Source organism: Macaca thibetana, chromosome 6, assembly GCF_024542745.1.
Source record: "Macaca thibetana thibetana isolate TM-01 chromosome 6, ASM2454274v1, whole genome shotgun sequence".
Classification (NCBI taxonomy): Eukaryota; Metazoa; Chordata; class Mammalia; order Primates; family Cercopithecidae; genus Macaca; species Macaca thibetana.
In genome coordinates, this window is record NC_065583.1 from 154,782,624 (window position 1) to 154,807,513 (window position 24,890).

Sequence of the window (24,890 nt, forward strand, 5' to 3'; positions counted from 1 at the left end):
GTATATAAAATATACATACCCTTCTGATATCCAAGATGGCAGAAGTCTAGGATGAAGGAGATAAAATAGAGGTTAACTATTTTAATTGGAAGAAATAGAACTGAGAAGAGTTGAGTTTTGGTAGACCACATCTTCAAATGTCTTTATATGAGTTCTGAATCTTAAAATTTATCAATAACTTAATTTCCCTATCTTTAATCTCTCCTTAATCTCTTTGGGGAGCCATTGCACACAAACTCAGCAAAATCTATCCCCAGTGAGACAGTTGAGTATATATGCTTTAGACATGCTGTTATCAAGTTATTGGTCCATGTGAATCTGCCTTTTAGAGTGGAATTCTATCTGTACTTGACAATATTAAACAAACCTGACACCTTTGCTAGCATACATGCTTATTTTGTTTGCACTGGAAAAAAAAATAGCATTCCCTTCAAATTTACACAAACTGAATGGTTAAGAATATATCCCTTCAGAATTTGTTATTATATACTAAATGATGGAGAATTACATGTTTCTCTGTAAATAAAGTTATTTTGCTTCCTCTTCAAATGACCAACTCACTGACGGTCAATGTACAAGGAACTATCGCAAATAATATGTAACAAGATAAACATGTTCACTTTTACTTATGTCAGTAGCAACCAATTATCTACATATAGTAACATTGTAAGAGCTAAATTGTGCTGGGTACTGAGCTTAGCACATTGCTCAGATTTGTTTAAACACTGAAGCTGACATTAGTTGACAGAGTGGGACACTGAGGCCCAAGATCATATTATGTCTTCAGAAAGAATAAGAAAACGATTTAAACAAAGGCTGCCAAATTTCAAAGGTTACGCTACTAATCACTCTGCTACTTAAATTTAATTGAAATGCTAACCTGAATTTTTGAGTAGCTTTGTAATTCTACAATTGATGAAAATAAAATTAAAATTAAGCAAAGTGGCTGGAATATGAACACAAAGCAGTAAAAATATATGATATTTGGTATTTTAAAACATGTTAACTATGGACCCTACTATATACGTGAAAGTATTATATATACTTTACATATGTTTAAAGGTAATTACAACAACCTAATTAAACCTGAAAAAATGTTAAATTGGATTATGACAATAGTGACATTGATCAGGCTGGACTCACCATATTATACCTTATTATGTAAGATTAAGTTCCCTTTATTTTACTGGAGAACTACAAAGTTCTTATACAATTTAGGCATAACTAAGCGTTTTACTGTTTACCAAATTCAATGGGTTTGTGATACAGATCTACAACTCCAATTTTTAGAAGGATAGGAGGATTTCAATGAAATAGGAAATGATGCATTTGCTTTAATTTTCAAGTAGATTTTACATTATTCTATTGATACACCTAAGGGAATCTCTATGACTAAAGTGTCCAGATATTTGTTAGACTATGAACTTTTTTTTTTTTTTTTGAGACGGAGTCTCGCTCAGTCGCCCAGGCTGGAGTGCGGTGGCGCGATCTCGGCTCACTGCAAGCTCCCCCTCCCGGGTTCACGCCATTCTCCTGACTCAGCCTCCCAAGTAGCTGGGACTACAGGCACCCACCACGCTCGGCTAATTTTTTTGTATTTTTAGTAGAGATGAGGTTTCACCGTGTTAGCCAGGATGGTCTCCATCTCCTGACCTGGTGATCCACCTGCCTCGCCTCCCAAAGAGATGGGATTACAGGCGTGAGCCACCGCACCCCGCCGGATATGAACTATTTTTGTGCTGCCCTGTTATGCTCTTTGTAACTACCCCCAAATGAGAGAACGTCCTTGTCTTTGTAGTCTACATATTCTATATTACTGACCTGCACTATTTGGGTTTAACTTTTGCCTGCTAGAGATTCAGTTTTGTTGCTTTACGTGCAAGTACTGAGAGAGTATCCTATATAAGTACAATTATCCTAGTTCTTTTTCTTCTCTCTTTAATTTCCTTTATAGAATAGCCCCTTTGTCACATGTGTTTGAGATTTTGTACATTATTTATATATTAAAATAGTTACTTTAAATATATAAACAATAAATATAAAATGTTCTTCTCAAAAAATACTGTAATAATCAGTGATCAGTAGGAAACAAGAGAAATGAATCCATTTCATAAGCTGTTCCAGAGCACTCAGTTAAGAGAATATAAGTAATTTTCAGAGCACAAATTAGCTAAAGAGTAGACTAATCACAAACAGAAAATGCAAGCTTAGTTAGAAGGAAAAGAAGGAAAATAAAAGCTTTCTTTCAAATATGATGTCTATATTTGGGTTTCAAATGGTAAGTAACTCTACGTAAAATGGCACTGTTCTTCAGAGCCATTTGGCCATGACCTAATAAGAGTAAATAAATCCAGTGCTGACCTGGGATAACAGGTGTTGGACTTAGTTCAACAAAATAGTTATAATGAGGCTCTCTCAAAAAGATGTCGGAATAAATACGTTTGAATATTCAAAAATGTAAATTAAGGTATTCCATGCTTGAAGTATGACCCGGACATTATCAATAGGAAAAGTCAGATAAAGTAATTCAATTCACACCTATAAGTGCACTGTATTATAAATAGAACAGTATATTCAGTAAGGAACTCTTCATACTTGAAAGAAACTTCCTGTATAATGAACAACACAAAATAGTTACTTTGCTATTCTCATTTGAGAGAAACTGTTAATACCAATTCAAATAGGTAGAAAGTAAAGTTTAAAAAATGGTACAGTTTTGTAAGAAGGAAGTAATAGATGCTCTCTAGAGGGATTTGGCAAGTCTTTATGGGGAGAACATGAGGAAAGCTGAAAGGTGCCTTTGATTTTTGAGTAAATTAGGAAAGTTCTGTGACGTGAATGGGAAGAAAAAAATTGAAATGAGCTGACAACTAAGTCCAGAATAAGGGACTTCTGAAGGTCTAGAGTCAAAGATACTTCTAAGCAGAAGATACCAACATTTACCGAGCGAATTCTTTACTTATTTAGTCAGGTATTACAGTCTGTATTTTTTAATATGTGATAAAACTGAGACTTGGGAAGTTTAAAGCTATTAAGTACAGAGCCTAGACTTAATCGTTATTTGTCTCAACCTCATTTTCTTTCTATTACAGTAAGCTGCTTCAAGGTGTCTGCAAAGTAAACCAAAGGACAGGTTTAAAGCTTTGGGGGCAGAAGAAGTTCTTGTCAAAGATAAGGTTATTTTTGCTCTGAGTTAAAGATAAAATACATCGGTCAGATGAACCAACAGAATGGCAAGGTAGAAGAGAGTTTTGAAGTTAACTTCCAGATCTGTAAGACAATACAGAGTGAGAAGACCATGTATGACTGTTCCAAAAAGAAAAAAAAAGGCAGAGGAAAGCTTAAGCAACTTGGAGGAAAATACAAATATAACAATTATAATTTCAACATTATGTAGATTATGGTATATTTCTTCTTCTTTAGAGATCTATTTTAATCATATTGTGTGTGTACAAATGGGAAATTTAAAGACAGAAGACTTACTTTTATTAAATGATTACACTTTTGTAAATATTTAGTTTCTCATCAAACGTTTAAAACAAGCCATAGAAACCCTCGAAACCATTTAAGATACAACTTTTAAGTCTAGTAAGGGGAAAGTAGAGATGAGGAGGAAGATAAGAAAAAAGAGGAACTGATAGGAAAGTAGGAACTGGTAGTTTAAAAAGTTTGAGAGGAACATAGTGGCATTTATTTGTGATTGCTGATGGAGAAATTACAATTGACATATTGTTGCAGGTGGCTTAGGTGCTCAGTAAAATGTTTGTTAAAATGAATTGAACTGAATTTACTTTCTTTAATTGTCTTCCAAATGACAAAAGAAAACATTGGCAACTAAGAAGAGATATGAGTAAAGACATTTTGATCTACTATCATTATCTTAACAAAATAACATTTTCTACCTTGACCTGTATCATTATTACCAGATGTTTCTTGTTTAAACAATGAGGTGTGATACTTTCAGAGTAATTTTGTACCATGAAGTTCTTTTTACACTTAATGTAGTTGAGAACTGGGACGGGGTCAAAGTTAGCGTTTCCATTGATGGTGAGAAAGTTATTAAGCAAATTGAAAAGCACAATTTTAAGGGAAATGCTTACCTAATAAATAGAATAAAAATTTTTAAAGCATTTCTGAAAACTAATTTATAGTATAGGAATAAAACCAAACTTTCTCAAATGGCCTGCGCAGACCAGGTTAAAGTTTTAATTTTTGATTTCTATTCAACTGTTAAAACCTTTTTTTTCAGCAACAATCACTACATAATTGTATGAACTTTAGATTTATTTTATTATATACAGATTATAATCATATAATTGTTTTTTCATTTAAATCCCATCTATTCACCAAATAAGTATGAGATGAGTCAAACATACTTTCCGTTTAAGTCTTTTGCTCATAGAAACTAATTTGTTAGGCTAAATTACACAGTTCATGTTACACCATTGTGATTAGTTGCAATTCCAATACTATTTTACCCTTAGATTGTAAGTAGACTGTTGCAGACTGGCAGCAGAAACACATGATGGTTTACTCTGCGAGGTTGTAACTCCTCAAAATTTCTATACCTTTTAGAACTGGGCCATATCTTTTCCAAAATTGTCCAGAAAATGTAGGAATGGTTTCATTGCAAGTTCATCGAAAGTCTTTTCTTATGAATGTCTCTCAGTTGCTATACTGGATAAAATATCACAATAGAAAATATTTATGCTTTAGTCAGGCACAGGATTTAGTCAGTCACATACAGACAGAGCATCAGGAAGATGCAGGAGCTAGTATTAAGCCTGTAGTCTAAGACCTGGCTAACTATGAGAAGATGCTTAGCTGAGTAGAAACTGTTCAAATATGTTTCAGCCATATTCCAGAAGATATAAAGCTTCATTGGAGGATAACATGAAGAGAAAGGAGCTTGCCAAATTTCACAAGGTGACAGAGCTAAAAATTAGATACCAGAAAGTAGCGACTGACAGTCAAACAGAAGCACCACATTTATGGTTTGTACTTTATGAGTTTATGTGAGAACTTCATAGTTCAAGTACTAGAAAGCTAGCTGAAGGTTATGTGTGCCACTACTTGATGCCAGATAAGAAAATGTGTGTGTAAGGAAGACTTTTTATCTGGGAAGTAATACAAAATAATACGGAAGGAGAGAGGGAGAAAGGGGGAAAAGAACACTCACACACTCATACGCTGATACACATGACTCTATCCCTATGCAACATATACTTTATCTTATTTCATTTTTATAACAACATTCATGGTTACACTGCTAGGTAGGTATTGTTTTCCAAATTTTATAGAACGTAAGGAGACTAGATATTGGAAGGGAATCTCACTAAACTGATTGCACAAGGTAAATAAATAAAATGTATGTCACCCTAGTTCTCTCTGTAAAAAAAATTAGTGTGCTTCATGCTATATTTCATTGCATCTAGGTGGTGGTTAATGTATGTATTGCAAACTCTACTTCAGCATTAGACTGAATGAACAAAAAAATTAAATATGTTTACTAAGCTTGCAAGATATTGGATCCTGGTTGACTGATATATAGAAACACACAACTAAGAGATATACACATTATTTGATGAATATATTATGTAAGTTCTTGAATTTTAAACTTGTTATCAAAAATACCTAAAATTACAATTAAACATAACCTGTATATGTAGTGATTCACTGTATGAAGTTAGACTTCTGTTTGAATCAATTTGTTGAATTATAACATATGCTACAAATATTAACTATAAACAAGGTGATCAATTTTCCCAATCTTATCTGGGAAAAATCTTGAGGAGTTTTCTGGTCCTAAGGACACTCACTGTAAAAACTGAGGAAGTCCTCAGCAAACAAGAAATAATTGATTGTCCCGAATAAGACAGTCTTAAAGCTCTAACTATGCTGCCTTGATGTAGAAATATGTAACTATTACATAGACAGGAAGTATAGGATCTGTGCAATGAATCAATACAATATTTAAGTGGCAGGTGCTATGTACAAACAACAAACAACACCCCAGGTCCTTGACAACACAGAGATGAACAAAGCTAGTCTCAGAGCTCTCAAGAAATTTAACAAGCTTTGGGTAAGTAAGATAATCATGTCACATACACAAAATGTATACAAGCTGTGTTATATTTGCCAACGTCTACAAAATAATTGAATATTATTAGCATTAAAGAATGATTTGTTCATTGCAGAGATTTTCAAAGATGGAAATAAAGAAAAGCTTTGAAAAATATCATGCAAGTTAACTGGAATTCACAAGAAAAGAGTAAGAGAATTCCAAAAATTAGTGGAGTTTCCACTTAACGAATGGCAGCAGGATGCAGTCTGTAGACACACTCCACGGTGAAACAAGAATAAATGACATTTGTTTCTTTAAGAAATAAAAGACACTCATTTACAGCCTCTGGAAACTTTTCTAAGGGCATGCAGCACATAAAGAACAATTTATTCAAGAAAAGCTACTAAAACTTGGTAAGAATAGCAAAAGACAGTGACACTTAACCCAGAACCTGCTCCCTTCTCCCATGCCTATATCCTTGCTCTGCTTGATAGAAATGCCCACCTGGCAGGTGCGGTAAAAAGACATGGTTTCTCTTCCCTTCGCAACCAGTCAAGGGCCATGATACCTTACCAGGAGGGGCAGAATGCAAACATTACATAAAACTATAAAAATTAATAATTATTACAATGTTTTATTGCACTTGTGACATATATGGATGTAACAGGTATAATATACACAGTTATTGCACATAACTATATAGAAGAAACATTTCTATATTTTACTCTAATTAAGTTAGTATGAATGTGAATATGATGAGTTAAGTCATATATGGCAAAATTTAAAGCAGATACTAAGAAAATAAATGATATAATAAAAATCATTAAAGAAATACTTATTGTAAAAGAAAGAAGTAGAGAAGAAATAGAGAAACAAAAAAGACATGAGAAATATAGAAAACCTAAAAAACAAAATGGCAAATGCAAATACCATTACATCAGTATTAGCTGTTGAATGGGAATGGATTAAACAACCTAATCAAAGAGAAAAGATTATCAAAGAATCAAAGAATAAAAACTGATGACTATATGAAGTGCATGTCTGTAGTTTAATGGTGCCAAAGTCAGACAACTTGAAACCTTGAGTCTGCAAATACTCATGTGCTTTTTTTTTTTTGAGACGGAGTTTTACTCTTGTTGCCCAGGCTCGAGTGCAGAGTGCAATGGTGTGATCTCAGCTCACTGCAACATCTGCCCCCAGGGTTCAAGTGATTCTCCTGCCTCAGCTCCCAAGTAGCTGGGACTACAGGCACATGCCACCATGCCCAGCTACTTTTTGTATTTTTAGTAGAGACGGGTTTCACCATGTTGGCCAGGGTGGTCTCCATATTTTGACCTCATGATCTGCCCGCCTCAGCCTCCCAAAGTGCTGGGATTACAGGCGTGAGCCACCAAGCCCAGCCTCATGGGCTTTTTTTGACATTTTGCAGCATATGACTACACTAGGCTCTCTTATCTTTTAGAATTTCTCTAATGTCACCACAGTCCTTCTAGGTACAAGATAATGTACTTCACGACATTTCACAGAACATCCTACCCATCCCACAGTGAATCTGATGTTGCAGAATTTTTACTATGCTAATAGAGAAAGAACACAGGAATAGAAACAGTGTGGAGCTTGACTTGACAATTTTTGCCTGGCTAGTTGGAAGACTAGTATGTAGGGGGGTAAGGGGAAGTCAGTTTGGAAACGAAGTTAATCTAATTCACCCCAAGAAACAGAAGCACAGGATATCTATAACAGAGGGTAAAAGCATCTGCAAAACACTCACTCAGATCATTAGCTTCCAATCAGAATAAGCATCAGAATTACCTAAAATTACAGAAGCTTTACCTTTGTCTATATTGGCATTATCCTGAGATAAAGTCTGGAAATACTTATTTTCAAAATATGATTCTTCATCTCCCTAACCAGGTGGCTTATGTTTACATTACCGATACTGGGACAAATGAATCATCTTTGTTCTTGGAAAAACATAATTAAGTATTTAGGGCTCGAGGGATGTGGTATCTGTCTGATGTTCTCAGATGGAACTGGCATAATATCAGTATGTATTTATACATAGGGAAAGTGTTAAAGTAAATGTGGGAAAATATTAACATAATAAGTGTAAGTGAAAGGTATTTGGAATTTTATTGGGCAGTTCTTACAACTTTATTATAAATTAGAAATATTTTTAAATTATTAAAAATATATTAAAAACCAGTGATTCCTCTCAGTTGTATTTGAGAGTTTCTAATACAAATCATGCACCAAGGACTACTTATAGAGAAATTAATAGTTTTTTAATTATAATGTATAAGATTTTCCTTGACCTAAATCACTCATTTTTTTTTCATGTCATTGTGCTTCTCAGATAGTCTTCTATGGTAATTCTAAACAACTTACAGTTTCCTACAGTACCTGTGTGGTTTTGCTACTGCTGTTGCAGCTTTCTAAAACACCGTCTATTCCTCCCCTCACTTTTTCTGCTTCAACCTCCTCTTGGATGATTTCCATATAGCCTTCTAATGTCAGCCAAATATCACGTGCAAGAAGGATTGCCTGAAGCACTAGGTTTTACGTTTGATGTGTTCTCTTGGCACTCCTGCAGAGCCTTCTTTACTATCTCTCTTTTAGGCATTGAAATAGTCTGTTTATCCGTGTCTTCCCAACTAAAGTCTTCAGTGATGGGCATCATACTTTAGTTATTTTTATATGTCTCATCTCTAGAATAATGTATAGTGCATAGTGGACACCCAGCAGATACTTAATAAATTGAAAAATTGAACACAGTAAGCCTACATCAGCAATTCTTTCAGAAATACTACAGTTAATAAGGAGTTTCAGTGGCAATTTTCTTCTTAAATTAGGCATATGGCAAGTTAAATGAGGTGCTGTAAAGCAGTATTTTGAGAAATACTTTCTTGTTCAGGAAAGAATATGCAATACGGAGAATTAAGCTCATTATATCTCTGTGTTTCCTGACCTTTAGGGGTGCCTTAACTTCATTTTTAATTTCTGAGAGCATTCATGTGAGCTAAGGTACCACACTGAAATGGGAAGACATCAATGCTTTCTCACTCCTCCAATAAACAGAAGAAATGTCAAAATTAGATTAACAGCATGGCTCATACCCTATTCTAATAAATACCATGCATTTTCCAGTTCAGAAATCAATGACAGACATACCTTGGATATATTGCAGGTTTGGTTCCAGACTACCACAATAAATCAAATATTGCAATAAAGCAAGTTAAACATTTTTTTGGTTTGCCAGTACACATAAACATTATGTTTACACTATATTCTAGTAAGTGTGAAATGGCATTATGCCCAAAAAAGTACATGCCCTAATTAAAAATACTTTATTGCTAAAAAACAAAAAAACAAAAAACAACAAAAAACAACAACAACAACAACAAAAAAAAAAAACACTGAAGATCATCTGAGCCTTCAGCAAGTTGTAATCTTTTTCGCTGGTAGAGGGTCTTGCCTTGAACTCAATGGCTACTGACTGATTGGGGTGGTGGTTGTTGAAGGTTGGGGCAGCTCTGGCAATTTCTTAAGAAAACAATGAGGTTTGCTCTGTCGATTCTTCCTTCCACAAAGTATTTCTCTGCAGCATGTGATGCTGTTAAGTAGCATTTACCTACAACGGAACTTCTTTCAAAATTGGAGTCAATCCTCTTAAAACCTGCCACCGCTTTATTAAGTTTATATAATATTCTAATTTTTTGTTATGATTTCGATAGTATTTGTAGTATCTTCACCAAAAGTAGATGTTATCTCAAGAAATAACCTACTTTTCTCATCTATAAGAAGTAAGTCCCCATTTGTTCAAGTTTTATCATGAAATTGCAGCAATTCAGTCCATCTTAGGGCTTTACTTCTACTTTGTTTTCTTGTTATTTCCACCCCTCTGCAATTACTTCCTCCATTGAAATCTTGAGTCCCTCAATATATTCCAACCCATGAGGGTTGGAATAACTTCTTCCAAATTCCTGGTTTTATCTTTGGACCTCCTCTCATGAATCACCAGTGTTCTTAATAGCATCTAAAATGATAAATCCTTTCCATAAGGTTTTCAATTTACCTTGTCAAGAATCATCATAGAAATCACTATCTTTGGTAGCTATGGCCTTACAAAATATATTTCTTAAATAAGAAGACTTGAAAGTCAAAATTACTTTTTTGATCCATGGACTTCAGAATGGATGTTGTGTTGCCAGTCAAGGAAACAACATTCATTTCTTTATACATCTCCATCTGAGCTCTTGGGTGACTAGGTGCATTGTCAAAGAGCGGTAATATTTTGAAAGGAATTTTTTTTTCGTGAGCAGTGGGTCTCGACAGTAGACTTAAAATATTTAGTAAACCTGCAGGGTGTGGTGGCTCACGCCTATAATCTCAGCACTTTGAGAGGCTGAGGTGGGCAAATCATGAGGTCAGGAGTTTGAGACCATTCTGACCAACATGGTGAAACCCCATCTCTACTAAAAATACAAAAATTATCCGGGCGTGATGGCATGCACCTGTAATACCAGCTACTCAGGAGGCTGAGGCAGGAGAATCGCTTGAACCTGGGAGGCGGAGGTTGCGGTGAGCCAAGATCACACCATTGCATTCCAGCCTGGGTGACAAGATGAGACTCTGTCTCAAAAAAAAAAAAAATTAATAAGCCATGCTATAAACAGATGTGCTGTCATCCAGGCTTTGTTGTTCCATTTATAAAGCAACAGGCAGAGTAGATTTAGCAAAATTCCTAAGGACTGTAGGATTTTTATAATGGTTAATGAACACTGGCTTCAACTTCAAATCACCACTTGTATCAGCTTCTGCTAAGAGAGTCGGACTGTTTTTTGAAGCTTTGAAGCCAGGCGTTGACTTCTCTTTTCTAGCTGTAAATGTCCTTGATGACATCTTCTTCCAATAGAAGGCTGTTCTACATACTTTTAAAATCTGTTGTTTAGTGTAGCCACCTTTATTGATGACCTTATCTAGATCTTTTGATAACTTTCTGCAGATTCTACATAAGTACTCCCTGCTTTACCTTGCACATTAATGTTATAGAGAAGACTTATTTCCTTAAACCTCTTAAACGAACCTCTGCTAGGTCACATTTTTCTTCTACAGTTTCCTTACTTCTCTCCAATAGAATTGAAGACAGTTAGGGTCATATTCTGGATCAGGCTTTGGCTTAAAGGAATGTTGTGCCTGGTTTTATCTTCTATCCGGACCACTGAAGTTTCTCTATAACCACAATAAGACTTATTTGCTTTTAAACCATTCTTGTCTTCACTGGAGTAGCACTTTCAATTTCCTTCAAGGTCTCCTCCTTTGCATTCACAGCTCGACTGTTTGGCATGAGAGGCCTGGCTTTTAGACTATCTTGGCTTTAGGCATGCCTTCTTCACTGAGCTTAATCATTTCTAGCTTTTAATTAAAAGTGAGATATGTGTGACTCTTTCATTTGAACAGTTAGAGCCCACTGTAGAAATATTAATTGACTGATTTTCAATATCGTCGTGTCTCAGGGACTAGGGAAGGCCCAAGGATCAGGAGACAGATGAGGGAACAGCTGGTTAGTGAAGCAGTCAGGACACACAACGTTTATTGATTAAGTTTACCCTTTTATATGGGTGCAGTTCATTATGCCTCAAAATAATTTGTTGTCATTCAAAATAATTTCAATAGTAACATCAAGTATCACTGTTCATACATCACCCTAACAGTTATCATATTAATTAAAAATTTTGAAATATTACAATAATTACCAAAACGTGACACAAATATGAAGTGAGCACTCACTGTTGGAAAAATGATGCTGATGAACTTACTTGACACAGGGTTGCAACAAACTTTAAATTTGTAAAAACGGCACTAGGGGTGAAGTACAATAAAGTGAAGAGCTGTAAATTAAGGTATACCTGTACTAACAGGTATAGACTAGTATGGAATGATATATTTCAGATATATTTCACTTGTAAATGCAAGTGATCTAGAACTGAAATAACATACAAACTGCTACAGTTTCAAATAATCAGCTTGTCAAAATAAATAGTTTGTTATGTTGAGATACACATCCCTTTACTGACTTTTCACCATGAACACTTTCTTTGGAGTGGGGATTCCAAGGGACTGACTAACAATGATGCCATCTGCTTTCAGCCATTGTTTGAAATGACCTCTCTTTGGTACCAGGCTAGAATAAAATGATGACAAATATTTTGTGTATTGTACCTTTTGATTAGCAAAATCTTTTCCCATGAAATGTTCTATTTAAAATTGGTAAGACTATATAATGATAATCATATGGGAAACATTAATGACCTGGTTCAAACATCAATCTAAAACTTTCTATTTTCATTTGGACAAATTCCTTCATGTCTCTATGCTGTTTTCTTATACATAAAACAGATTGATAATACTATTCTTCAGACATTTCATATTCTCAATGTGTAAGCATTGAGAATAATGTCTATCAAATGGTCATATTTTAAAATGTTAATGATTGTGATGATTGAAAACACATGTTGGAAAAAGAATTTCACTTAATATCAATCCATATATCTACTGTTACTTAAAGATTTAAATACATGCATTTTTTATTTTGCTATTCATTTTCTTGGAATTTTTAGTCCAGTTGCTTCACATAGGGCGACATACATTATTATCAAATCTGTCACATAATAAACATGATAAAGAGACATCATTATCCAAGGTCACTGTTTTTTTTTTTTTTTTTAATGTTGACTGATATATAGTAAAACAACAATGAAACAATAAAATACACAACAAAATAAAACAACAATGACCATTTTATATGTGCTTGAGGAAAATATTTTTGTATAATCACCAAATTGTCAGTTAAAAAATTTACCTTTTGTTTCCATGATGTTATTTTTCTATCTTTGGAAACAAAGATTCTACCTCTGTTTTGGCCTGGGTTCTTTGTAGTTGTTTCCAGGTGCTTCTCTCAACCCTATTTCCACAGCCATAGCCACTGTTAAGGAATTTTTTACTGCTTTGAAAAGTTTTAATATTCAGCAGGTTAAGGAAACTCATGGTCAGCTTTAGAATTTTAGTCTCTGCTGAGCTTTCAAGGTGCCAAGACCCTAAAATAACATGAACAGCAGAAGTACTAAATCTTTTATTATTTCCAGTTTCCCCTTGAGCATACTGACTTTGCAATAAAGAAGCTGTCATTTACACTCTTCTTTATTGCAAGGTGGGTAATAGCTACAGGGAGAAAAATAAGGAACTGTGTCAAGTTAGCCTAAGTGCCATTATGATTAATGTGTAATCATTGCACATTTGCATCTACTCTTTTCATATACAGGTACTTCATAGATTGGAAGAGTGATGGGGACAGCTACTTTACAATAGATGGAAATGAAGGAACCATCGCCACTAATGAATTACTAGACAGAGAAAGCACTGCGCAGTATAATTTCTCCATAATTGCGAGTAAAGTTAGTAAGTATGGCATGGACAGAATCAATGTTATACTGCAGTTCTTTGGATTTAAGACTCTTAAACGAGTCCCTGCTGAGATGTTTTTCATTTTTGGACTGACAGCTGAGTGGTCTCGCGGGGAAACTCAGAAACCTGTTCCTTTTCCTCACAGCGTAAGTCCAGAGAAATTGTGACAGCTGCCAATGAGTCCTGTTTGCAGGATTGCATGAATATCTAGTAGTGCATTTCATTGTGTGACCTCATCCTTTTCTATGCTCTACCCTCAAAAATTCACCCGAGTATCAATTTCTCTTCCACACGGGTTCCTTTTACATATCGTTGGGAATTTCACAGGGCCAGGCAAGGCAAAATAATTATCATATATAATCACCCATTCTGAAATATTTTCTGACAACAAAGAGAGTACTTAAAAACTCATACATCTTCCCTTTCTCTCCCTTTATTCAAATTTATTTTTGATTACTATCACTGTGGAATATATAGGAGTTTCCATTGCAATTCTTCAAGGAGTGGCTCAAAATGTTTACAATTATTAGGAATTATTTCTTGAGTTGGTTTCTGCTTGGTTCAGAAGAGAATGCTCTAGACTGAGAGTGCTTATAGGTTTTATTTGTTTGACAGAACAATCAAGGTTATTATCACAACTTTCTCAAGTAATGTATGGGGGTAAGAGTGGTGACGTTTGGCTCTTGAGATAGTTGTTTTTAATAAAAGTGCATCTCCCCATTCCTTTTACTTATGGTCTCTTGAAAGGTTGGGAAAAATCTCAACTGAATCTCTTCCATTTGCTTCCTTCTTGTTTTATTTTGTGCATCTGGTGTAAATTTATAACACTTTAGCAGCTAATTCCAACTTTCCATGCAGGGAATAGCTGTGAGCGTTTCTGCTGAAGGGTTTTGATCAGTCCAACTCAGTGGGGATGTAAACATGAAAAAGTTTGGTTTGTCTTCAACAACTCCGTACAAACATGAATAGTCAGATATCCATTCCCACAACCTCATGACATCTTTAGCTGATCCCATTAGTTTTAGGTTATTTTCATTATTAAAAGTAAGTCTAACAAAAAAGATCATGCAGCTTCTGCCTTGCTCGTTGGAACAGTTATTGTTCTCAAGTATCATGTAAGAAGTCTGACTACCCGGAGGCTGCCATACTAGAGAGGTCACATTGTGGTGCTCTAGTTAACTCCAGCTCAGCTCTGCGTTCCAGCCATACCTCCCAGTGTTCTGGAAATGTGAGTGATGCTGTCTTGGAGCCTGTAGTCCAGTCCACTTTACTAGCAGAATATCACAATGTAAACTTCATCAATGCCATGTGAAATGGAATATTAACTCAGCCAAATCCTGCCCAAATTCTTACCCACAAAATTGTAATAAATATGAAAATTTATTCATCACAATTTTACAATATTTCTCAATTATTAAAAGCAACTACACTTTGGTGTTTGCTGATACATGGGAACAGATATCCGAAGAACTCAAAGACAACATAATCAGAACTTTCATTCCTTGGGGGTGGAGCTATTGATTCTCCAGTTTCTTGCAATAGAAAGGAAAGACGGAAGTTTTTAAAATGCGTAAATCTCTATTAATGTAGTGCCAATATAGTGCTCCATTGGTTGCCACCTTTTTTTTCTTATTTTTTAGACATAGTCTTGCTCTGTCTCCCAAGCCGGAGTGCAGTAGTGTGATCTTGGCTCACTGCAACCTCCACCTTCTGGGTTCAAGTGATTCTTTCGCCTCAGCCCGCCAAGTAGCTGGTATTACAGGCATGCACCACCACACCTGGCTAATTTTTGTACTTTTAGTAGAAACGGGGTTTCAACATCTTGGCCAGGCTGGTCTCGAACTCCCGACTTTAGGTGACCTACCTGCCTTGGCCTCCCAAAGTGCTGGGATTACAGGAGTGAACCACCTGCCGCCATTTTTAGGACTAAACTGGAATGGCAGTAAAGACAGTTGTTGAAATGCTAATTCTCGTGTAATTTTGTGAATTATTTGCTGTTGGGGGCTCCAGGTGTCCCCTCCGCATGGGAATCTGACATGGACACCCAGTGGTAGACCTTATCACTTCTTAATTCTAGGGCCCCCTTGCTTAGCAGGCGGCCTCTTTGGGTAAATTGATAGCATGATTTCTCGATTTTAGGTCCTTTCTCCTGTGTCCAGTTGACCATGGGAAATTCACTCATTTTCATGACATTAAAACCGGTGTATGATGGGTTGCCACGATATTGCAGGTTTCCTCTGCCTTGCCATCTTCTTTCATATCTGCCCTCTTTGGGCAGTCAGGCTTGGGATGATCAGCGAGTTAGCTTCCAAGCAGTCATATGGTAGGGAGAAGAGAACGACAGTCTCTCCTTCTTGAAGGGCTCCCATCCTTATTTTCTTTGTTTTCCCCAAGTCTCCTTTCACACCTGGCGTCTTTCTCCCCTCCCATACCACATCCTATTATAGTCACATGTTTTCCTCATTCATTTCATGCTTTCATTTATTTCATTTATGCAGAATTTGGGGACAGCTAAAATGTATCAGAATTTTAAAAATCCTCTTGTTTTCTAAGATCTTTGAGAAATATGGTGAAAATGAATTGTCTAAGTTACAGAATAGAAGACCTTTGTGAACCATGTTACTTTCACTCTAATGGCGGGGATACAATAAGTGACAACTGACCAGTCACTTCAATAACTTCTACTTATCATAAACATATCATCCATAATAAAATATTATTAAGTAGAAAACTATCTAATCCTACCTAAACGTTCCTATTAATACACAAACAGGTGCATATTTCCTTGATGTAGAGATAGTAGGCCCATGTGCCTTAACTCCAGATGGATGTCTCAGATAGTTTATTGATTGCTTCTACTGTAGCTGTGGCAGGTCTCTTTCTTTCCAGGGACTCCCTGGGCTATGAAAGCAATTATCATAGTATTGAAGACACTCATAACAATAAGGTCTAGTGCCTCCTTTCAGAGCCTTGAGCTTCAACCATTTAGAAAATGGAAGGAAGTATGAACGTTTATAGTGGAAGCAAGTGTCATTGGTCCCTGAAAGTTTAGATCTTAGAATCCTAATTTGTTAGTTATCAATATGATTGGTGCATATGCGGGCTCTGTCACACTGCCACCTGCTGGCTACAGTTGTTGCCTAAATGAAAATTAGGAATCCACAGGGTATGGATGCTAATAAGTTATGTTGCCCCTCACTGGGTCATAGGCAGAGCTGGGACTTAGACAAATAAAGAAAATATGTGCACAATCTAAGAGTGATGCCAAACTAACATTCTTAAAATTGACTTCTGGTTTATTCTAGTATCTACTCAATGACCAATGTAAAGATTTTAGAACCGTAAAGGAAATCTGGTGTGACAAAGACTATATATCTGTATGAAAAATAAAGAGGCTAAACACATATCATGTGGTAAAGATTCTATAAGAAGAGTAGGTAATTTAGTTTGAATGCACAGCTTAAAAGTAAACTTTATTCATATTCTAATGCCTAAGACTGTCTTCTTTGATCACACTAGCCAGTTGAGCAGGAATATCATCATCGTGAATAAATGAGAAATGAATAGCCCACACTTGCCCTGCCAAGAAAAATGAAATTGCTTAAGTATACCTTATTGCAGATTGAACTAGCATATGTTTTGGCTCTGACCCTTTTCTAAAAACTCTCAGGTGAAATGAAATGGCACGATGATTGAACAACTTCCAATTAATTAAAAAGCAGTCATTAATCAGTGTTGCTATAGTTGGAGGTCCAAATAATTTTATTACACTTCTAATAATTCTTTTATGCATTACTGCTTTGCTGTTTTTATTATATTAACCTTGAGTATTTTCAATAAGACAGAGACTCCAAACTTTACTTCATTCACATTATCAGAAAGTTTCAACAGGCAAATGTTTCTAGGATTTTTGTGTTACTTTAACAAATGTCATTAATTAAAGATAACTAGCCAGACAAGGTGGCTTGCAACACAGTCCCAGCTACTCAAGAGGCTGAGGTGGGAGGATCACTTGAGGCCAGGAGTTCAAGACCAGTCTGAGCAACATAGTGAGACCCCATAGTGAGTATCAAAAAAGAAAAACAAAATTAACAAAAGGAAAAAGAAAGTTAATAAATAAATAAATAAAGATAACTAAACATAACTTCACTAAATCCTTATATTTTATATGATTATAAAATCAAAAGGTGATACTGGAGACAATTCTTTTCTTGGTCCTATTAGTTATCAAAATGGCAATGAATTGGTCCCATTTATTGTGAAATAAGTAAAAAAAACAATGGGTTCCCTTACTAAAAGCTATATTGAAAAAAGTTTACATACAATTGTATCATTATGAGTTGTGATTAAGTTGTTAGATAATTAATTTTTAAGGTTATCTTCTCTATAGAGCTATTTTATGCTGTAACTTTTTAAAATTTCACATAAAGTAATATTATCTTCATATGTACAGAAAATCAAATTTCAAGATTGGTACCTATAATTCAGATTCAACATAAATTCATGCATTTTTTGGTATCACCTGTATAGAGTACTATCTGTGAGCAAAATATTATTTGTTGTGGGTTAGGAGAAAACTGATTAGGACTGGTGTCTATTCTTAAGGACATTACAATTTAGGAGTAGTTATAAATTGACCAGATTTGTAAATTGTGGTAAGTAATAAGTATGCAAATTATGCTGAATTCCAGGGAAATTAGATTGAAGTGAACTGTCATATAAACTTCAGAGGTTGCAGGCTTGCAAAAGATTAGGATTGACCACAGTATGGTCATGAAGAATTTAAACAACAACAAAAAAAAAAATAGAGAGAGAGAGAGAGAGAGAGAGAGAGGTAGGTAGATAGATAGATAGATAGATAGATAGATAGATAGATAGATAGATAGATAGATAGGTTTTTCCGGCAGAATTTTCTGAATTTTTTTTTTGCTTGTATGCCAAATAGTCAGCTATGAAATGTATTATCAGAACATATGAGAAGTGAGTACCTAATTTTTCTAGAATAACATTAAGTAACAATAGAATAAAGTAATAAACTATTTGAATAGCATTCTATGCATTAACTCATCTGATCCTTTCAATGAACCTGCAAAGTGAGTGTTCTTGTAAGCATTGTAGTCATGAGGAATGGACTCTTGATATATTTTGTCTGTAGCTCAGTGTCACACAGCTAATGATGACCAGGCTCGGACCAACACCCTGCAGTCTCTCATTCCAAAACACATTCTGTGAATTAGATTGACAACATTTCCACAGGGAACATATTCATCCTGCTTCATTTATTTATTTTAAATAATTTAGGGGGTGTGATTGGGAGATGTTGGTCAAGTAATAAAACAATTTCAGTTAGATAGGAGGAATAAATTCAAGAGATCTATTGTACAATATGATGAATATAGTTAACACATTATATTCCTGAAAAATCTTGACAGAGTGGATATAAAATGTTTCTACAAAAATTATAACTATGTGAGGTAGTGCATATGTTAATTAGCTAGAGTTATTCTACAACGTATATATACTTTGAAACAGTGCATTGTACACGGTAAATACATACAATTTTATCTGTCAGTTAAAATATTAACTTAAAAATGTTAGTGGTAGGCTGGGCGTGGTGGCTCACGCTTGCAGTCCCAGCACTTTGGGAGGCCAAAGCAGGGGGATCACTTGAGATCAGGAGTTCGGGACCAGCCTGGCCAACATGGTGAAACCTTGTCTCTACTAAAAACACAAAAATTAGCTGAATATTGTGGCAGGTGCCGTGCCTATAATCCCAGCTACTCGGGAGGTGGAGGTTGTAGTGAGCCAAGGTCAAGCCACTGCACTCCATCCTGGGTCACAGAGTGAGACTCTGTCTCAAAAAAAAAAAAAAAAAAAAAAAAGTTAGTGCTAACAACTGTCAAGGTGATTTCCATTGTGTAGATAAATAATAACATAGTTAGAAAGGCTAAATATTTTTGTTTGCAATGTACATATAGTTGAAGTGAAATACATATTTATTATCTATCCATATTTAAGCTTATTAGATGACTTACATATTAAAATCCAATAGAAATTTGCATTTTAGAAAGAAAAAACAAAGACTCAGAATAGAATTAAAAATATGTATGTAATGTTATGTACATGACGGTGGTATAGTTAGGTAGATTTCTTTGTATGCCCAATAAATGTGAATTACCAGGGTCTCAAGCTACAGTAAGAGTTCCTAATAACTTAATTGTGAAGGACCTTTCCTGATAATTTCCCTTGTACATTAAAAGAGTTTGTCTACCTGACATGATACTCTTATTTAATCAATATTTATTAAATAACGTTATGTTTAATCAGAGTGACAATTTGATCAAAATAATAGCATACTTAGTTGATATAATTACAAAATGATGTGTCAATTAATCTTACAATGAAATGATATGTAATACCTAACATGCCAGACTCTTTGAAATATTGAAAAAATACAGCCTCATTATCAGTAATTTCTCAATACCTCAGTTGGGAAGTGATGAACAAAAACATACTTGGTACTTATGACATGACAACTATGTGTTTTTCACCTTGTGTTCAGTGGTGTCATCATAGGTCCTGTCTTGGGGCGATTGAGTGATGAGAATTAGTTAAGACACATAAGACGTATGAACCAATGTAGACCTTCAAAATCAGGGCAGAGTGTGGAAAGGAATAAGACTTTCTGGCAAATATGTTCAATGATGCAAGCAGCATATGGCACTCTCAATATGGTGCCCCTGAATAAGGCAATCTTAATTATAAATGGGGCGGAGGATGGCACATAAATAGAAGATGAAGTCACAAATATCCTAAAAATGGGTGGAGCATAATACTGGTAATCAGAAGTGGGTCATATTTAGGTTTTAAGGGTGGAAAGACAGCAACATTTCTTTGAAATATGTTCTCAGTTTCCACACCGCTATTCATGAACAGGTCTTCAATTCTTGGGGAGGAAGAGTGCAAGAACTTAGAAGGAAAACCTACTCCTTATGTATGGGTTATTAGTTACTTATGCTATGTTACAAATGATACCAAAATTTGGTAGTTTAAGCAACATTTATTATTTTACAGTTAGGAGAGTTAGGAATCCATTTATGGTGGAGCTTTGTTCTCTTAGGTTTCTCTCGTACGACTGCAACTAAGTTGACTCAGTGGTTGATAGCAAGATTCAGTGTTCTGTAAGCTGTTGGACCAGTAACTATACCACACTGCTGTTTGATCTGAAGCTGCCTTCTGTTTCCAGCCACAGGACCATCTCCATAGAGCAGTTCACAACATGGCAGCTGGCATGATCAAAATGAGCAAGAGAAAGAGAAAGTGCCAGCAAGATGAAAGTCAGCTTTTTATAACTTAATGTCAGAAATGACATCTCCTCTTTTCCCACATTCTTTTTATTGGAAGCAAGCCACTAGATTCAGGCCATACTTAAAGGAAAAGAGTGACACGAGGGTGTGAATATCAGGAGGTGGGGATCATTGGGAGCTATTATAGAAGCTTGCCTACCATATGGGCTCTTGGCAATCGGACAAGTCAATTGAAAAAGAAGAAAATTTAGAAACCATATTGGTTGGCCTCTAGGCACTGAAAATGTCATGAGTGATGCAACAATCTGGTTAAATACATTAAATATAAAATCAAAATACAGAGTGCTCCCAGAGAGAATACAATAAGTAATTATTTTTGGAAAAAAAAAAGTGTACTTTGAAGACCTAAACATAGTATGTCACATAGGAAGCTCCATATGAGCTGAGGATTTAAAAGATTAAAAAAAAAAAAATAGTCATGGAAGAAAGGAGGCTATTCTAGACTGAGGAAACATTTTAAGCAAAGACATAGATATGAAAAGTCATTCTGAGGTCAGATATTGCAAGCAGTGTGGTATAGTTGCTGCCAAGCAGTAGACATTGAGAAAGGAGGCTGAGGCTTCATTCAACAGAGTCTTCAAAGCCTTGTGAGAATCTGCAGTTTTTCAGGTGGCATTATGAGTCTGTCCTCCTTCTCACTGTATCTCCTCTACCTGTGTGCCCCCAGCTTACTATGGTTACAAGAAGCATTTCACTTCTCCAACTTTTCCTATCTGTTCCTAGGCCTGCATTTCTGTGAGCCAGCACTGATTGGCTTACAATGTATTCACCTGGGTGACTATACAGTTAACCTTATGAGTGATCATGTGACAAAGAGGTGTGGATTCTTTGTGGTGTTTGGGCAGAAATATTCTCCTCCATAATTTGGCCAGACTTGTTTTCAAAAATGGTATTAATAGTTCTATTCACTTTGAGAATAGGCATCCTTGGTTTGGCCTTTTCTTTTCTGGCCTTCCTCAAGGTGAATCACAGCCACCTGCATCAGAGACACCTGGAATATTTCCTAAAGGGAAGATTCTTGTACTTCTTTCAATACATGGTGAATCAGAATTTCTGGGAGTACTGCCAAGAAATCTCCATTTCAAACAAGCTCCCTGAGTAACTCTAAGGAACACTGATTTGAGACCCACTGTGTCATTCTCAAATTTGAGTAAACAAAACAGTGTAATCAGTTACCATGAATATATGTACTTCCTCAAAGACTGTAGTTGACTTTTCAGGATTAAACATAACCATTGGTTTCAATTCCAAATTGATGTCAATCCTTTCTTCTTTCAATTGCCCAAATTACTGCTTTCCTCTTATTTTTTGTAAATGCCTTGTTTTACGTGAGTGTAGGTAGTTTATTTACTGTTTTCTAATTTCCTTTCTTTTTCCCAAATAACTATATAAAACTATTTTGTATTCTCAAAGAGAGGTAAGTGTGGTTTGTACTAGAATTGCCAACATTTTATTAGTACTTGTATATTAGTCATTGTTCTCTAAAGGGACAGAAGTAATAAGACAGATGAATATATGAAGAGGAGTTTATTAGGAGAAATGACTCACATGATCACAAGATTTAGTCCCACAATAGACCATCTGCAAGGTGAGGAGCCAGGAAGTCAGTTTGAGTCCCAAAACCTCAAAAGTAGGGAAGCAAATAGTGCAACCTTCAGCCTGCGGCAGAAGGACGGAGAGTCCTTGATAAATCACTACTCTAAGTCCAAGAGTCCAAAACCTGTGGAACTTGGGGTCCGATGTTCGAGGAAAGGAAATATCCATCTGGCACAGGGGAATGATGAAGGCCGGAAGACTCAGCCTAGTCCTTCCGTGTTCCTCTACCTGCTTTTATCCTAGCTGTGCTGGCAGTTGATTAGATGATGCCCAATCAGACTGACGGTGAGTCTGCCTCTCCCATCCCACTGACTCAAATGTTAATCTCCTTTGGCAACACCCTTACAGACACACCCAGGAACAATGATTTGCATCCTTCAATCCAATCAAGATGACACTCAGTATTAACTATCACAAGTCCAACCCTTGTCAACTTGAACCCACACACATCTCCTGAAATCATATATAATCACCAAATAAAGACAACAATAAGATCATAATTATGCCTAACCATAATACAGCTATCTTTCTTACAACCAGAAGCACACTAATCATTAACCTAAATGCTATTCTATAAAGTTAACATTTAAATGCTGATATGCAGTCAATAAATCTTATGTCACATGATAAAGAAAAAAAGGAAATAAAATAAAGATATTTTCTTAGTACAACTGTATACATGTTCTTAACAAAATAAGGTGGAAGTACTCATGACAATTACAGTCCTCATTTCTTCAGCTGGTCACATGGTCGTAGCTGGTATTGATGACTACCTTCTCCTACTACCCGTTCTGTATTCCCTTTGCCTTCAGCAAGCACCTCAGCAGATAGTGGTTTTTTCCCTGGTGGAGTGACTCAAACATTCATTCCTGAAAAGTCTGGGCCATCTGTAGTCCTGCCTGGATTGAACTGTTGTTTCCAGTTAACTTTAATTACAGAGCATAGTAATACTAAGAGATGCCCTAAGGGATCTCCTGTATTCCACACACACTCTTCTTTACCTCCATTGTGGAGTAGTGGACGAATTTCATCTTGATAGTCCTAGTCAATCACCCCAGCCAACAGTGTAACTCCCTTCTTAGCCTGTTGACTTAGAGGTAGGAGGAGCCCAAAGTGGACACGTGGTATCTTAACTTCCAGTTTAATGGAATCGTGTCTCCTGGTGGTAGCATTCCTCTCTCTGGATCTAAGACCTCTAGGCCAGCAGAATGTAATGTTGCAGTTATAGGAAGCAAAAACTTTGATAGTGGGTCACTAGAAGTGATGGTGAGTGGTGCCACTTCCACTTCCACCCTTTGATTCCTGGACCCGTGACCCTTGGCTATGGGAGAAACAGTACCATATACTTGACACTGATTCAGAGCACAGACAGTCTTCTGGAGAGCTCTGCCCCAGCTCTGCAAATTATTGTCACCTATTTGGGCTTGTAATTATGACTTAAAAAGGCCATTCCACTGTTCCATCAATCCAGCTACTTCAGAATGATGAGACACATGGTAAGACCAGTGAATTCCATGAGAATGAGCCCACCTGTGCACTTCTTTAGCTATAAAGTAAATGTCTTGGTCAGAGGCAATGCTGTGTGGAATACCATGATGGTGAATAAGGCATTCCCTGAGTCCACAGATGATAGTCTTGGCAGAAGTATTGCGTGCAGGATAGGCAAACCCATATCCGGAATAGGTGTTTGTTCCAGTGAGGACAAACCAATGTCCTTGCCATGATGGAAGAGGTTCAGTATAATCCACTGCCACCAAGTAGCTGCCTGATCACCCCAAATAATGGTGCCATATCAAGGACTCAGTGTGCTCTCTGCTGCTGGCAAATTGGGCACTCAGCAGTGGCCGTAGTTAGGTCAGCCTTGATGAATGGGAGTTCTTGTTGCTGAACCCATGCATAACCTCCATCCCTACCACCATGACCACTTTGTTCATGGGCCCATCAGGCAATGACAATAGTGGCTAGGGAAAGAGGCTGAGTAGTGTCCGTTGAATGAGTCATTCTACCCACTTGATCATTAAAATCCTCCTCTGCTGAGGTCACCCTTTTGTGAGCACTCACATGAGGTACAAATATCTTCATAGTTTTTGACCACTCAGAGGTGTCTATCCACATACCTCTTCCCCACGTTTCTTTGTCATCAATTTTTTAACCATGCTTCTTCCAAGTCCCTGACCCTCCAGCTAAGCCATTGGCCACAGCACATGAATCAGTATATAATCACACATCTGGCCATTTCCCCTCCAAACAAAGTGCACAACCAGGCGGACTGCTCAAGGTTCTGCCCACTAGGAAGATTTCCCTTCACCACTGTCCTTCAGGGCTGTCCTAGAAAGGGGCTGTAGTACTGCAGCTGTCAGTTTTCAGGTGGTGACTGACTATCAGGCAGAAACATCTGT

At 36.3% G+C, this 24,890-nt stretch overlaps 1 protein-coding gene across 3 annotated transcripts in view; it reads left to right on the forward strand.

Moving 5' to 3' along the window:
- The window catches only part of CDH12 (cadherin 12), a 1,138,028-nt gene that overhangs the window by 1,085,554 nt on the left and 27,584 nt on the right, over positions 1-24,890 (forward strand). For all 3 annotated transcript variants that reach the window (XM_050795514.1, XM_050795515.1, XM_050795513.1), the window contains one exon: positions 13,386-13,522. In XM_050795514.1, the coding sequence (XP_050651471.1) occupies positions 13,386-13,522 (137 nt within the window). The remainder of the gene's footprint in view (positions 1-13,385; positions 13,523-24,890) is intronic.